The sequence below is a fragment of the Perna viridis genome, chromosome 6 (genome assembly GCF_037379345.1).
Source record: "Perna viridis isolate PV_CMFRI_1.1 ecotype Kerala chromosome 6, ASM3737934v1, whole genome shotgun sequence".
NCBI classification, from domain to species: Eukaryota; Metazoa; Mollusca; class Bivalvia; order Mytilida; family Mytilidae; genus Perna; species Perna viridis.
In genome coordinates this window covers 35,003,527-35,018,820 of record NC_142450.1, presented here as the reverse complement: position 1 = coordinate 35,018,820, position 15,294 = coordinate 35,003,527, and the positions used below count along the sequence as shown (strand labels likewise).

The 15,294-nt window shown below is 32.1% G+C and overlaps 1 protein-coding gene across 3 annotated transcripts; it reads left to right on the top strand.

Annotated features, from left to right (window-relative positions):
• The first annotated feature begins 559 nt into the window (after positions 1 to 559).
• Positions 560 to 14,470, top strand: LOC148614708 (uncharacterized). 3 transcript variants are annotated; one of them, XM_088588981.1, is made up of 14 exons: positions 560 to 646; positions 1,377 to 1,533; positions 2,643 to 2,687; positions 5,849 to 5,952; positions 7,562 to 7,687; positions 7,963 to 8,037; positions 8,529 to 8,652; positions 9,381 to 9,647; positions 10,081 to 10,113; positions 10,408 to 10,496; positions 11,058 to 11,186; positions 11,880 to 11,954; positions 13,439 to 13,577; positions 14,052 to 14,470. In XM_088588981.1, the coding sequence occupies exons 2-14, from the start codon at positions 1,393 to 1,395 to the stop codon at positions 14,316 to 14,318; spliced, it is 1,614 nt and encodes a 537-aa protein (XP_088445107.1). In that variant the 5' UTR covers positions 560 to 646; positions 1,377 to 1,392; the 3' UTR covers positions 14,319 to 14,470. The 3 variants fall into 3 exon arrangements, with proteins under 3 accessions (XP_088445107.1, XP_088445109.1, XP_088445108.1); XM_088588982.1 differs by lacking the exon at positions 560 to 646 and adding an exon at positions 688 to 743; XM_088588983.1 differs by lacking the exon at positions 9,381 to 9,647.
• The last annotated feature ends 824 nt before the right edge of the window (positions 14,471 to 15,294 follow it).

Genomic DNA, 15,294 nt, shown 5'->3' with positions numbered 1-15,294 from the left:
GAACACAAAGCAACCAAAATCATACATACAAAGTAACAAACGCAAATGAGCAACTCGGACTCCACTGAAAACTGGGAGCATGGACCAGGTGCATCGGTAGGGTAAGCGTCCTCTGCTTTTCTAGAAACACCCGCCGAATTTGCTCATAAAGCGTGACTCTTAAAGTAACAAATTCATTTTAACCAAAACAGTCATATTAAAAGTCCGGAACTAGCACATTAATTATGTAAGATTCTAAAGTTGGTATGATCTAAATGGTTGACTAATTATTGCTGTGAACATGTTTGGCACAAAACGTATCCAAAGAGCAAATAAGTCCTTTTTTACATAGCCTGATTATATGAGAAAGTTCTGTAAACACACAGTCGCAATATGTACATTATACGTTAGTATTCGTTTAATCAAGGTTCGATCAACATATTGTTTGTATATAAAGAAAAAGGTATTTAATGAACCAAATGTCTAATGTTTTGTTTTATGAATAATGAGGGTGATTTTGAATTAGGTTAAGAGTTACGGTAAGTAATGATTTGTGCTGAAATAAAACAAACGCAAGTCATTTTGTCGCAGATATTATACTTTAAATGCAAAGAATAAGAGTTTATTAACAAATTGAATATCTTGTCATTCAACGTGATATTTTAAGGTATTGTCTGTATTATTAAGTTGTGTATATTTGGTCATAAGTATATTTGCCTTCTTAAATTCTATTCATGTTTCGAAGTATGTAGTATGACAGCATGGTATGATTTTCTGTATTATTCGTGTCATCGTAATGTCGTTAATCTAGTCATACATTTGGATTAGTTGTACCATTTTCACATGCATATTCTTTTTAACAAAGGGGCGGTTAGTGCTATCAGTACATCTGATAAATTTCTTTCATTTTTAGAAGAATCATCGGAGAAAATTTATAGATGTTTTTTCAATTCGTTTAAAATTAGTGTATTTCGCTCTTGGTTGATATAGGTTTTTTTAATCCATTTTGTTGATCTGTGTTTTAATTTGTTTTGTCTTCATTATTTTCTGTGAATCAGTAGTGTTTCTTTTTCTCGTCTTAATATAGCTAAAATACTGCTGCTCGGACGTTAAACCCCAACAATCAATCAATCATTTAGTTCCTTTGTTTGGTGCTTAAATTGTGGCGCTCCATTTATTTATGATACTAATTTGAACATTTTATCACTCATTTGATAGGCAAATTAGGGCATAACTGCTCTTGAATGTTTTGTGTAATATTAAACTCACACGAGTGTTGTCAAATAATTCAAACATCTGTTCATTACGCTATGACAGCATCAGCAAGAGCCTCATTGTACCTGTCGATGTCACTTCATATCAAATGATTGTAAATAATTTCACTTTCTTTTTTTCAGAACAGGCGTATTGGGAATGTCTCTAATATTTAGGTATAGAAAAAAAGTTACCATTGGATTGATGGGAGCATTCGTTTGCTTGATTTTGATTTCTGAAAACTATATTATTCATCACGAAAATGCATATTACAGGCTTAATCGTTCTAAGAAGAATCAAGTAAGTCTTGTGTGGTTTTTCTAAATGTGTGATTACTCAGTGAATAAAAGATACAAATAATTATGTAAACACAGGAAAATACATTATATTGTATTGGAAGGATAGAACAGTACAGTCATAGTAAAAATAAAAACAGAAAAATGGCATGTTACAATATTCATCTAATTCCACTAATCTTTTAAAAATTATATTTGCCTGTCTCTCTCTTAACTAAGATAATGATTGGTAGGGCCTTGTTATAGCAATTTTTTTAAAACTCAAATGTCAATTAACAAAGATTTTCCATTGAAATAAAACAAAAAACAAAAACAAAAAAGAAGTATATAAAAACAAAAACACAGAAATCTTATGTGTAGATACCAAGTTCCTGGGATCACAAAGTCCGAAGTAAATGAAAAATTATGTATATATACAACGTCTCAGAATGTGACGACTCTATTCGCTAAACTGCTCCATCGGATCAAATTGATACAGGGAAGATAACGTAAACTTATAGAAGAGTCTGAAAAATTCCCAACGATGTTAGAACTGTCAAATTTTGCGATGCAAAGTTTTGGTCGTTCCCTCCACGGGACTCGAACTCGAACGCTGTGACATCTATGAGGAGGACTGACCCGGCCAGCGAAAGCTATATTTTTATATACACTAGCTGGCCAAGTTTTCTAAGGCGCTGGACTTTGTGCAGGCGGTGTTGCCATAGATGTCACAGCGGTACGAGTTCGAGTCCCGCAGAGGGAACGACCAAAAATTTGCATCGCAAATTTGTCAGTTCTAACATCGTTGGGAATTTCTCAGACCTTTCTATACGTTTACATATCTTCCCTGTATCAATTTGATCCGATGGAGCAGTGTAGAGAATAGAGTCGTAACATTCTGAGACGTATATATGTATACCACGCAAATTTTACAGTTCTAACATCGTTGGGAATTTTTCAGACCCTAATATATATATATATATATATATATATATATATATATATATATATATATATATATATATATATATATATATCGTTTAAAAAAACTTTACCGTGAAAAATTTCTCGACACGTTTAATCACTTCGTACGTTTAATTTCATCATAATAATATTTGTTGTAATGTTTGACAGGATTTATCGTTCATACCAATCAATGATACCAACTGCATTACATCTGTAAGTAAATTATTTTACATCTGCTCCATGAATGTCTTAATACTTTATTATGGCATACATTTAAGTAGATAAAACTGCATCGTCGAGTATCTACAAAATGCAACATTTCTATTTTGTAGACAATAATGAAAAATCAACGGATTATTTATCATTAAATTACATTTTTTATATATAGTTCTAGATTGTGATGCAATTATTGTATTTTATATTCATATCTTTTCGGTTACTAGTATTTATAGTGCAGCGGACAGCTAATGATTTTAAGAACTTTAATGGGCCTAGAGGGTATACGGCTATATTATATGTCAATGGAAAGATAAATCAATGTAGTTTTTGAATGTCATTCTTTTCTAACGGAAAAGTGGTAAAGTTTTCTAATATTTTGCATTAATTAGAGGAGGGGTCAAAGATCAACCGACCCAAATATCTTTGATAAGTAATTTAGGTGAAATCATGCATTGAAGGCATCGGAAAACAGGTAACATGTAAATATCACCTGTACAGAAATTCAAAAATGTAAAAAAGAACTTTTTAATCACTGTACAAAAATGTCCCAATATTGGTTGCATTTTAGTGCATTTTCAATGATTGAGAGATTATAAGACATCGTGGAATATTACAATGCATTTTTAAATATTCTGTACTGAATAACAAATAAAATAAACACAAAGTTCTCGATTCGATCTGCAACAAGGGCTTCGAAAAATAAATTTGCAAATTTTCACATATTTACACAACTAATTATTACAGAGCTCAAGTTGTCTTCTTTTTCCTTTTTCCTTTTTTAACATTCGAACACACAAAGTTGGAAATTATCATAGGGAACATCTCAAATGTGTTTTCCACAAATGAAATATTTTTAAGTTCTAAAAAATCATTAAGCATCTTTTAAGGAAGGATTGTGAGAGTGGGTTTGGGTGGGACCAAGGGCTCATTTCAACATTCATTTCCTTTTTCAACATTAATTTCCTTATTCCTCATTTTAGGTCGCACACAGTTTGAGTTGGGAATGGCTGGAATCGACTCGGGAGGGGTCAGAGATCTCATTTCAACATTCATTTCCTTTTTCAACATTCATTTCCTTCTTCAACATTCATTTCCTTATTCGCCATTTTAGGTCGCACAGAATAGGCGAATAAGAAAATAAATGTTGATAATGTAAATGAAAGTTGAAATGAGATCTATGACCTCTTTCGCGTCGATTGCAACCATTCGCCAATTCTGTGCGACCTAAAATAGCGCATAAGGAAATGAATTTTGAAAAACACCTTTGAGATGTTCCCTATGATAATTACCAGTTTTGCATTCGAATGCTGAAAAAAGGAAAAGGAGACAACTTCAGCTCCGTCTAATAATTGTACTAAAATTGTATAATACGGAATCATTTTCGGACAATTTGTCTAGTTTCAGTGCTATTTTATGAACAGAGACACATGTAAAGTACCGAGAGTACATTGCGTTTTGCCGAAAAGACTCAAGGTTTTGGGTCATTTTTGTATCACACAAAAATCATACATAGTTTGTTTGTGTTTTTTGCATGTTCTTTTTATATGATTGGACCTAAAATAAAACGTTAAAATTAACCATTAATTAATGATTCTCAAACAAAAAAAGGCGACTCTGGGGTTCATGACAAGGCTGGATTTCGTTGATAAACTTTGAACTCTGAAGCAAGTACATACATGTGCATGCATGTTGATACAATATTTAAGTTTCATTATGTATGTCGGTATTATTTCAATTGTGCGCCAGACTAATGGTCGTAATGCAAAATCTATCCTCTGTTCGGGTTATAAAAAACGAGTTGATTAAAGCAATCCAGATTCCTTGTAACAATTCCAACACACACATATGCAATAGAATTTCTAAGATCTCAGTCTTTAGTAGCCGTTGGAATAGGACACAACAAAGATATAGTTGTTATGGAATATTAGTTCAAACGAAACATCATTGTCCATAGCAGAGGCGGATCAAGAATTTTAGATAAAGAGTAGGGTCTGCTCAAGAAGTTTACAAACAGGGGTTCTATTTATTGTCTATATGTTGTTGTAAACTTTTTTTCGGCGTAAACATGAACGTACAAAGCAGTTGTGGTAATTGGTGAAGAAAGTATTGTAACTTCTTTTGCAATTTTTTACAAGGTAGAAAAGTTATAATGTCATAATTTTAATTTTCGGACAACCAATCACGTTTGTCTACTTAACGAAATATAATTGGATATAATCTAAATACCATCAAAAAATAAACTGAAATTAAACATAAAACCGTTAAAGCATCTTCGCTAGCGAAAGGTTATGGTCCCACCCCTCCCATCATGTAAAAGGATTTTTTTTTAATTTTTATTTATTTTTTTTTTTTGGGTTGCTAATTAATTCTTTAAATTTATAAATGTTATTCTTATGATTACTTTTTTACGGTGCTTTGTCTTGACTATTGAAATCCTGTTCTGCGTTCAAATAATCTCCCTGCTTTTTTTCCTTAAAACAAACATTATTGGGTGCACAATTTTAATTACAGTAAAAAATGTGTCCAAATATTATCTATCTGCTACAAAAAAAAACCAATTAAAATATTGATCACGTCAAGAAATAAGTTACTTTGAATAATATTCATACTTTTTCTGTGTACCAACAGTTCGGAAACACGATAGGTTGTCCGGGAACGATTCCGTATTTTACAATTTTAGTATAATTAATCGTTACAATATGTGAAAATTTCATTTGGCAAAGCTCATGTTGCAGATCGAATGTTGTGTTCATTTTATTTGTTTATTTAGTGCAGAATATTTTTATATATATTGTTATATTCTACGGTGTCTTATCATCTCTTAATCATTGCAAATGCATTAAAATGCAACCATTTTGAGAGGTAATTTTGTTCAGTGACTAAATAGCTAACTAGTATTTTTGTTACATTTTACATAAATTCTATAATGTGATCTTTCCATGTTAACTTCGTGATATCCTAAAAAAGCACGATTTCACTTAAATTACCATTAAACCCAACTAAAGCACTTTTTAATATTTGTCTGCGGTACTATTAGCTTTCTTTTAATTGTTTCAACAAACAGCAGTTTATGAACCCAGAAAATTAAAACTGATCTCACTATACTGTCATGGTGAATTACAACATCCATTAATAAAGTTACATTTTATTTTTAGTTCAACGGGTGGATAAGTCGAAATCAGTTCGGAGATTTTATCATTCCCTCCCATGAAGTACTAATGAAGTTACCAAATAGTATCTTGGAATGTTTGTATCGAAGGTAATCTATAAAGAACTATTAGTTTCAATGTGATGCATTTTAGCTAAATGTCGTTTGGTGATTGAATATAAGTTGATATATGAAATGATATGTTTTTAGTTCATGTGTCTAAACACTGCAAAATATTTTTGATTTTTTTTTATCAGTTTATTCGTTAGCCTATCAAAATTTGATTTGTTAAACTTTGAAGTACTTTTAAGTATATTCATTTGAAAACAGAAAGAGAAATTTTGTTCTTAAAAATATTAGATTCAAAGAGTAATCAAGGGAACCAAGATTCTAGCAGAAATCAAATGAATGTAAGCCAGGGACTAAGACCAGGCATGGCAAAGAAACACACACAACAAAGAACATAAAAAAAAAAATAAAATAAAACATACAAAATAACAAAAGTAAATGAGCAACTTGGACTCCACTCAAAATGAGAGCATATACCAGGTGCACCGGTAGGGTAAGTGTCCCCTGCTTTTCTAGAAACACCCGACGAATTGCTCATTAAAAGTCAAGTCCAGGGGAAACGAAAGAGAAAAGGAAAATTATGACACGTTGAACAAATCGGTTTTCATAGTGCACATGAATACACCGTTAGGATCCACTAGTTAATGATGACGACCATACAACTTTTGGAGTCTGGAGTGATGACTTCAATCTTGTAGCAACATAAACCTGTTCTAGAAGCCCAGTTGTCAGAAGTCTAGTGCGATACAAAGTCTGTGCAGTTACGGCAAGTTCTTGCAAAACGTATGAGTTGTGTTTTGAAAACTCCATACGCATGTGCTGAAGGGATGTTGTCACAGATAAAAGGAAAGTTGACTATACAGAATAAAGAGTCTACGCGTTTGTCGTATAGTTTGGTCAGTTGATTTACTTTGCCATCGATCTGTAAGTAGAGGTCAATATTTGAGGCTGACTTCAGTGTCTGTACTATCCTTTATCTCAAGTTCCTTGGGGTAGATGAGATGTATCAAATCCTCAAAACTAGGATCGTTTAACGGTAACTCCACGATGTTCCTGTTTTTGGATCAGATCAGCTATAAAGTCAGCCTCATAGGAGTGAAGGAATAGGACAGCAAGTAGAGGAGTAAAATTTGTTCCCATTGGAATGCCGACCATTCGTTGGAAAACGCGTTCACCACACTGGACAATAAGACGTCAATCAAAAACTCGAGCATTTCGAAACCATCTTTTTCATTATATTTGAAAGATGATTTAGAATTATTATTTACAAATATTACATTTTTAACTTAGTATGGGGAGTAGTACTATAAAGAGTTGAACAATCATAGGTTTTATTGCCATTGTATTCCGATAATAATCTTGAATTGAAGGTTTCCAAAAGATTGTTTTAGGTTCCACATTGAATTAATACCACTACGGTAATAACAAGTGTCGTGGTAGGACTGGATACCCTCTTTGACAGCTGTGAGTATAGAAGTTAACAGTTTTGAAAGAGATTTGGGGTATTGACGTGATAGGTGACAAGAAAACTACTCATACGAAGGTTATACAGACAATATTTCTCAGCTTACGTGTCGTTTACATGTACATTGTTTTATTGTTTGATAATATCAACATGCCAACAATTGACAGTCGTTTTTTTTTAATTTAGATATACGACTACATTACAATCCTACTGTGCAAAACATAGCCATCATGGGTCTCTTGACAGGAACTGGGTTGTTTGTTTGGATGATTGTTGTAAGCCTGATGATCATACCATCGTAGTGGCAATCAGGTAACTTACAGTACATTATTATATCATCTCGGTCGACTGTAAATAATTTCTTCGAAAGTTTCTTTTCAATTATAAGCTATTCTGTCATTACATCTTAAGGCTATGCAAAAGTTGCAATATAAAGTTTTTTTTCTTCGGTTTTGTATTTATTTCCGTTTGATATATGATAAATTATTTTAAAAGTTTTCCAAGTAAAGAGATTAACATGTTAATTCTGTTTATTTTGACTGTTTGCGTAGTCGTTCGAATCTTAATATTGAATGGGGTTTTTTCAGCCTTAGAGATGACTATCCAAACGTCTACAGTGTTTCAGCTCTATACAATTCTACCATATTTAGATTTGCTCCAAGGTAAAATTGTCATAGTACTTATCTAGCACTGACGTCGCTCATGAAGTCTGTTCACACGAGTCCATTTTTAACTTTATTTCAACAGTTTGGGAACATTACATTTTTGACGTACGATGTATATTCATGCTTCGGTGTTTGATATATAGAATAAGACTAATTATTTAAACACGTGTTTGGTAAATTGAGCGATCGATTGTATTATGAGTTCTCATTAACTGGACAACTGTTTGAACAACAGGATAAACGTATTTCCCAATAAAGTAGTGTTCGCTTCTCAGGGAATATTTTGAATCCTACTCTATTACTTTGACTGTGACTTTTGTGTGATATTTTATTTCAAATGAGGAAAACAATGTAAAATACTCATATCACATGAAGCTTGTTGTCACATTAACGATATGAAGTTAAGATTTGTTAGAAATACCTATTCTAAATTAAATTATGATTTATGCACTGTTGTGTCTACATAAAAAACTCTGTTATGTTAACAGAGCGATGATGACAAAACGAACCGAGTATAACGTGGTACTAATGCCGAAAACAAGCAGAGAGAAAACAGATAAAAGACGATACTGGACAATTAATCATGTAAGAGATGAACTGAAAAATAGAAAGGTAAGACTTGTATTGATCTGCTCTTTGAGAATCGATTTTGTTCAGTGTGTCCTAGCTAGTTTTCATTTTTTTCCTTTCATCCTTTGCCTACCCCGGACATGACATTATATGTGAAATTGTTTGGTGTTTCTATAAAGTAGAAGAAGCTTACCTTATCGGTGCACTTAGTCCATGCTCCTAATTTTTAGTTGAGAACGGGTTGCTCATTTACTTTTGTTTCTTTGTACGTGCTATATTTGGTTATTTCAAGTTGTGTGCTTCTATTTCCACTGTCTAGTCGTTATTAATAGAATATGGTTTTATTTTATTACCGTTCAAATCAGGGTTCCTTTGATTTCCTTGACGAACTTGAACATTATTTGCTTTAACATATAAATGAAAATATAAACATATATTCGAGTATACAGTATATATATAGTTCGAGTCCCGCGGAGGGAACGACCAAACATTTGACAGTTCTAACATCGTTGGGAAATTTTCAGACCTTTCTACACGTTTACATATCTTCCCTGTATCAATTTGATCCGATGGAGCAGTTTAGCGAATACAGTTTTCATATTCTGATATATATATATTGTAGACCTATTATCAAAGATTAAGAAAATATTGTAAATTTTATTTCTGAAATACTTTACTTACTTGTTATATTTATTTCTACAGCTATATTTTTTCAAATATTTAACTATCCTTTGATGCACAGTTGTGGCTTTTTTACATTTTATTTTCAGGTTTTCAAAAATATACTTATTATAGACGTTGAGCAATACACGGAAATGACGTTTAATCAGATATTTCACTCAGACATACTGAAGTATGTACAACAAGTGTCTGTTCGTGTGATGTTTGAAGACACAAGCCACATAGATTATATACCCGTCTTAAAAAACCTTCAGAGGCTGTATGATAACGAGTTTAGAATATTTTGGTTTTCAAGAGATATAACATGTGTTTCAGTCCGCGACAAAAAGCGAATAAACTGTCTGTTCATTTATCTCGTAAGTTTTATGTGTCGGTTTAAACACATATAAAGAAATTTTCTTGTGAGTATATGTGCATTATGGATTGCTTTATTTCTGTTATTTGACGACATGTAATTGCCTTACATATTTTTTTTAAATATGCATTAATTAACAATCTATACTGATATGATCAATGGACCATATTTAAGTTAAATATTGTTTGGTTTTTTATGTGCACCCTTCTTTAAGATAGTATACTTGCATTGCTATTAGAAATATTTATCAGAAATTACTTTTATAATACAAGCCTTATTTCATTTTCTAACTACATATAATGTTCTCATAAGATTGAAATAAAAATTATCTAATATACATTTTATACAAAATAACACCAAAGACAACCGTTCCATACATACAATAAATACAATCGAAGTCAACTGTATTGAATTTTATTTTTATCTCTTTGTAGGTTTATAAGTACTGCAGAAACTCGTGGAATTGGGTAAATACCATACAGAATTTGATTCTGATTCTGTGTAAATGGCTTTACCACTGAAATAAATAAAGCGTTGTGGTACAAGTAATTTGTGTTTACTTTTTATGGCTATAGCTATTGCTCAATTTTCTTTTTAAAACTATTATTTCATATTTTATGGTTATAGATTATTATGTAGTATATACGTGTGCTGATCGAATTATTTCATCCTAGTCATTTTGCATACTTACTGTTGTTTATAAAATTATATTGAAAACAATACTGCTCATTTTAACTTTTATGTTGGGACTTATTTTGTAGCTCGGTGTAGACCATGGTCACGAAATTATACCAATTAATGATTTAAATCAAATGAAATCAGACCAAATGGAGAAATTTATGACATCCAGGTAAATATTCGTTACTTAGAAATTTAACGAGCTTTACAGATTGAATTCATCATTTCATAAAGAAAATTTTAGTAGCAATCGATAAGTTAGTGAATTTTTGGCTTCTGTGATTTCGGTATAATTGTTAAAGAGGAAAAAGTGCAAGGAAAACAGTTGTAAGAATTAAGTCGAATTTTTCAAACCTACTTGCATGAATCATTCATCAAACAGAAAAATGTCGTGCATTGAGGACCAATAGTTAGTCTTGAGCTGACATTATCATCTCTGTGGGATGTCTGTCTCTTTGACATATTCACCATACCTATTCTCGTTATAATCATATTAAAGTTAACAAAAACACTTAAAGAGGTTTAACAACAAAAGAATTTTATCAGAATAGAAAATAATAATAAATGCATCCAATTTTCTGTAAATAAATTTTGCTCAACTGATTAAATTTATTTTTCGGAATTCTAGCGTTTTAACGTTTGTCTTGTCGCAATAGCTCTGTCAATATATTAAATACCAACAATTGGGTAAAGGCATTTTTGTATAGCCGGCAAATATTGTTAATATTTCTAGATATCTCACATCGGTACAAGTTCATTGTAAGGAAATCATCCGATTAGGAAACTCCAATGATGGTGGATGGGAAGTTTGTCATGATATAGAATACAGACCGAGATATCCATGTCTTGTGTATTCGTTCGGGTATGGCAAATAAGTTATTTATATTAAACTTCTCGTTTCAGGCATTTTATGTTGAATAAATCAATTGCAATACAGTAGTAGACATTTCCAAAATACTATAACCCCGCAGCATTTGAAGCGCCTGTCTCTAATCAGGAATTTCTGGCCTCTACGTGTCTTGTTTTGTTTTTGTGTTAAGTTTATTTTTTATGTTACTTAAGTATATAGAAGCAACTCTCTCGCTTTATCTGTATACAATGTTGTGGGGCCACCAGCTACAGCCTGCCGTGTGTAGTGAGGGTTTCCTCGTCATTTTTTTAAGACCCCTGGGTGGCCTTGAACTGACATTTTTTATCCCGGTGGGGTTGTAGTCTTTGACATATTCACCATATCATTGTAGTTATTACTAGCTATAGTATATCTAAAGAAAACACTTTTAATTATAGATATTTTTCTACTTTTTCTGGAAAATTATTTCTTAACATTTAAATGAATTGAAAAAATAAAGCATAAAATATGACAACCCAATCAATGAATCACTTATAACCTGAAAGACACCAACGAGATACTGGGAATGTAATCAGCAACCAGAACTGTTGAAAAACAAATCTGGGAACAGCTATCCATAAATATCACACAGGGAAATGTCTTATAAAATTACTGTTTTAACTTGAGTACAGTTTCTATACAACCAGTACATTTTTTTCCTTCCAGGATTAACTGGGATTTCGGTTTTGACGATGAAGTTGTGAATACATATGGATGTAAAGTTCACTCATTTGATCCAAGGTATTTAAAATGTAACAGGTACTATATATTATACAAAAATATTTCTCTAAAAAATGTGAAACCATGCATAAATTGCTTCAAAAATACATTGCATTTAGAACACGCTGCATATCATATACTTCAGTGAGTGTCTCCGATAATATATGGGTTCAGTTGGCGGTTCGCCATTAATCTCTTATATTTTCATGAGTACAGAATAGACAAGTATGAACTAAGATTCTATTGATTTATTTTGAATTATGGTGAAATACTTTACTTTAAGACATAAAACATGTAGTGTACTTTCATTAGTAGGGTATTTATACTGCAACCGTTCAATCTGAGCAGTCAAAATGCACTGACTGTATATTTACAAGTGATGCAGTACTTGACATCTCTAAAGTACTTAAACCCGGAAGCATTTAATGCGCCAGTCCCAAGTCAGGAATTTCTGGCCCCTGTATGTCTTGTTTCATCTCTTTTTACCACTGACTGAATATAATTTTCTGTTGTAACGTGACGTCATTAACGTTACATTGTTTTGAAGTTTGCTAGCTAGGATGTTTATCGCCCACCGAAAATAAAAAAAGTGTTGCTCTGCGTCATTTTTCTTTAAAAATTTCGTTGCAATATAGACATATTCGGTAACTTAAATTATTTTGATCTGTATTGCTGATAAAGCTTGGAACGGCAAACGGACAAGAAATAATCGGGTCAGTTTGAAATAGGCTTTCGCCAATTACATGCGTTTCGATCCCATTTTTGAAGGCTTATGGAGTTGTATTTCAATATGATGTTCCAAAGACCATCAATTTTGTACTTGTTGTCGTCACTGTAGCCAAGAGTGAGATTTGATGCATTCTAACATGTAGGTCTATCTATAAGCTACTGTCATGCTGAAGAAAAAATTATACTGTTACTAATTGTAACGGGGAATTATATATACAGCTGATATTAATAATGTCTTGTAAACTACTTACTAGAAAGTACTGTAATAAAACACCATATGGATAGTAACCAGATAATTGACAATGTTTATCATACTTTGGACATAAGTGTGGTCTTATTTCTTACATTTTCACTATACATGAGTGACTTAATCTTCAGAAGAACCGGCAAAATCATAAACAACTCATGATCTAAACAAATTAAACTTGTGATGTGCCAACCATTCCCTGTCACATCGCTTCATCAACTGACGCATGTTGTAAATTTTGACTGGACCGTAACACAAATCAACGGTCGTCCGATAAAATAGTCCGCATTTTAATAAATACTTTTGGGTATTTTTGTGAACAATTATCAGATAAAAACCGTTGCTTCTTTTATACTTCTCAAATTATCAAATATGCTATTTATTCCTGTCATGATAATGCACTGACTTTGATATACGAATTCGGATCTAATCGGTAAAAATGCTCGGCACTTTCTCGCATTTTCCCGCAGTTCTAAGCCTCATCAGTCAGTGTACTGTTATTTTCTATATATACGGTTTACAATTTCAGTATGGAATACACGAAAAATCGACAAGGTATTCAGTTTCACAAGATTGGGTTATCAGATAAGAAGGCATATTTTGACAGCAAGAGGAAATGGAATATGACAACACTGAAAGATATACGCAGTTCTCTTCAGCACTCCAGTGTATTTGTTTTTTTTTTTTTTTTTTTTGGGGGGGGGGGGTTTTAATTGGTACTCCTATAGAAATATAGATTGGTTTCAGATATTTTTAGTTTAGTTTAGAAACCAAGAACGTCCTAAGTAGTTATATCGGCAAAGCAAAGTAATTATACCAGTCTTGTTTTCAACATAATTGTATTCGCAGTGTAGAAAACGAACGATGAAAAATGAATTGAATATCAACGGAAGGTTAAATAAAAAAACAGAGAGGAAATGAAATTTGTGAAGAATCAATTTGATCAAAAATACCATAAAAAAACTACGGTGGTTGCGCAAAACTGATACTAGAGCTTGTAATACCTGTTGTTTCGTGTTCTATCAATCGAGATACATGTACATAAAACTGGACCAATTAAAATTTTTGCCGTTTAATGCACATATACTTATTTCCGTATATTTCAAATAGGATTTAAAATGCAGATTACCTTTTAATTTCAGACACGCATCGACATTCTGAAAATCGATATTGAATGGGATGAATGGCGTGTCCTACCAAATATTTTATCCACTGGAGCTTTAGCTGGAGTTTTACTATTATTAATAGAACTCCACGCTCCTGTCAGTTCAGAAAGAATTAAAGTTGTGAATGACTTGTACCAGCAAAAATTTAGAATATTTTGGTATCACAGAAATCATTTCTGTCGCCGCCAAAAAGCTTATATTGAGTATAGTGTGTGCTTTAACTTGGGATTGGTCAGAGTGTGATATGAAATTTTGTAAGGCTGAATTTTGAATAAAACATGTATAGGCAAGGTTTCGACTTTATATGTTTAATTCATGAGGGTTACATCGTAATATTTTGTGCTTATTGGTGTCGAGTGCATACCTTTTCGATAAAATAAAACAATTACAATATCTGAAGTGTATTATTTTTTTATTCGTTGTAATCTAAAGTACAATCATGTGGAGAAAACTGGTTTAGCAAGTGTCAAACCTCACTGTCATGCCTTCAAAACGGAGATAAACGGTTCATTAACAAATCCGAAGCAAAACATATTCTAATAAACCAATTGGTTATATCTTAAATTAAATAAAATACAAAAAAGTATGGACACGGCAAACACATAGTGACATCACGATAGTGTAAAACTGTCCTACTTCGCAAGCGGCAACCGTCACGTTGAAAATGAGTCAAATTAGGTAAGTGTCAGGTTCGGTGAGTTCCCAACCCTTTAAAATGAGAAACTTTACTAAATATCAGTAAATAAAGTTGTGGTGATGACCATGATACTCATGCATATGTCTTAATTTTCAATGTTATACTGTGAAAATATTATTGTTCGTGGGATACCAATTTTGTAAACCAAAGCACGGAATTTGGTACCCAAACGAATAAGAAACTTCCATTGATGTGCATAATGAAAACCTCAAAACCACGAATTCAAGAATCCATGAACTTGTGTTTCTACTTAAATCTACAAAAATTAGTATCCATGAATAAAAGTAGTTTTACAGTATTAACATGCAAGGCTTCAAATGCCTTGTGGTCAGCTTATTGACTTGCGTAAAATATTTTTACAAATCATTTTTATTAATGTACAGGTTTTCTTAAGATACATGTAACTACGTTTTTTAACACTTTTTATTATTTTAAATTATAATTATAGATAAACTTTACACTGGTATTTCATAAGAAAATATACTAGAATATTTTAAGGAAAGTACAGAATTGGATCGGTCT

Bases quoted from the DNA above. Each gene is read 5' to 3' on its own strand.
- LOC148614708 (XM_088588981.1), top strand. From the start codon at position 1,393: ATGTCTCTAATATTTAGGTATAGAAAAAAAGTTACCATTGGATTGATG. The intron at 5,953-7,561 runs GTAATCTATAAA...TTTTTAATTTAG, and splicing joins TTGGAATGTTTGTATCGAAG to ATATACGACTACATTACAAT. The intron at 8,038-8,528 runs GTAAAATTGTCA...TTATGTTAACAG, and splicing joins ATATTTAGATTTGCTCCAAG to AGCGATGATGACAAAACGAA.